The following is a 1,844-nucleotide window of genomic DNA, read 5'->3' on the forward strand; positions in this document are numbered from 1 at the left end:
CGGGGAGCCCGCTGCAGGCCCATCCCTGGTGCTGAGCCCTCCCCTCGACCTCCCCATCTACCTCCTCATTCCCAGGCGGCCAGCCAGGCAGCCTTCTTTCCTTTGTTTAAGAGGGAGTGCTTGGGCCTTTAGGCTCTGCACTCTGCCCGTGACTTTCTCGTTGCCATGACACTAATTTCCTTCTGCATTTAAGTGATGCTGGTTCCTGAAGAAGTAAAGGCATGATTTAGTCAATCAGACAGACAGACACACACACACAAGCACACAGGCAAAATAAGACAGCAGCGCTATAGCACTTGACTTGACACAGATCTGTCCAAACAAGAATCTAGGTGTCACACTGGATCCTGTACAAAATACAGGTTTAGTCAACAACAGAAAGAAAGCTACCGATGCTAAAATGGTGAGAGAGGATTAATCAACACTTTTACATAAGTGAAAAAATGCATTTAACATCAGTGATCCTTTAAAATACCTTGAACAGACCGAGAGGAGCCAAGTAGTGTGTCTCTGCACAGGGCAAGTCTCCTGAGAAAGGGTGGTGAACTGGAAGCCAAAGTGCCTGCTTGTCTGGCAGGGGAGTGTTCTGGCAGCTCCAGCAAGTCCAGCGGAGATTCCCTTACAAATTTTCAGACAAGGTCACCAAGCTTATTACATAAAAATAATTACATGCCGCTGTCCTGAGCTAGTGCAGGTCTTGAAAGCTCCCCTGCCCAGCCCAGGGGCTGAGCTCAAGCACTCTGGGGCCTAGGCTCTCTCCCGCTGTTCAGGAGGTCGGTGAGCTCCCCGATGTACTTGATGGTGTACTTCAGCGTCTGGATCTTGGTAAGCGGCTGGCCCCTCTGGCTGTAGACGGGTGGCAGGTAATTCCGGAGGGTGTGCAGGGCATCTGCCAAGGTCCTCATCCGGAGCTTCTCCCTCTCGCTGGCCTTCCGTCTCCGCTGGACAGACATCCTGACTTTGGTGCCCTTCTGGACCTTGGGGCCACCAGCACCCTGCAGATAGGCAGGCGGGAAAGCTAACATATTGTAGTCCACCTCCACCAGGTCACCTGGCCCGTGGCCACTGCATCCATCGCTGCCCCCACTGTTGGCTCCCCCATGCCCACAGGACAGCCCAGCCACAGCTGGACAGGGTGAAGAAGAATAGGACTCCAGCGATGGAGATGGAGAGAGGCTCTGAGTGGGGGAGGCCTGGTTCAACTCAAAAGGCCCTGCCTGGCTTTTCCAGTCCCAGGAGGACAGCAGGCCGGGGCTGTTGGAGGCGCCCAAGCCATCCTCAAGGCTGGGGAAGGGCTCCTGCAGGTTGTCCATGCCTGCAAGGCGGCTGCCGACAACGACTCCCTGCAAGTGAGAAAGTTAGTTCTGTGGCCCAGCCAGGACAGAGCTCCTTTATGGTGGTGGGGGAGAGGTGATGAAGTGGGAAAGAGGCCGGGTGGAGGCAGTTCAAAGGAGAAGCCAAGGAGCAAGATGGAGAATGGACTCTTCAGGTGTCACTTTCTCCTCATTGATAATTAGCATCTTCCAGCTAAAATGTCTTTAAACAGAAAAGCCTCCAAGAGAAGAAAAAAGGAATTATCTTGTTGTAACTAAACCAATTAAGGCTGCATAACTAGACTTAGCATTGTCCTGTGGAACTCATTAATGAGGGAGCCAAAGAAAACAGCACTGGGGCAATTGGAAGCAAAGAGGTGGTGGCTGGCGGCCTGGGGGAGAGGAGCGGGTCCCAGAGGGCGGGCCTCCATCCCCTCCACTGTCACCTCCTAGATACTTGAGGGCAGAGTGGGGGGTCTTGTTGGAGAAGCAGCGTGGTCTAGCAGCAAGGGAACACCTCTGAGTTTAGAT

At 53.6% G+C, this 1,844-nt stretch overlaps 1 protein-coding gene across 1 annotated transcript; it reads right to left on the bottom strand.

Moving 5' to 3' along the window:
* Positions 1-608: 608 nt before the first annotated feature.
* MSGN1 (mesogenin 1) lies at positions 609-1,313 on the bottom strand. The gene has a single exon (XM_017649888.2). The coding sequence runs from the start codon at positions 1,311-1,313 to the stop codon at positions 732-734; it is 582 nt and encodes a 193-aa protein (XP_017505377.1). The 3' UTR covers positions 609-731.
* Between the last annotated feature and the right edge of the window lie 531 nt (positions 1,314-1,844).

Source organism: Manis javanica, chromosome 1, assembly GCF_040802235.1.
Source record: "Manis javanica isolate MJ-LG chromosome 1, MJ_LKY, whole genome shotgun sequence".
Lineage (NCBI taxonomy): Eukaryota > Metazoa > Chordata > Mammalia > Pholidota > Manidae > Manis > Manis javanica.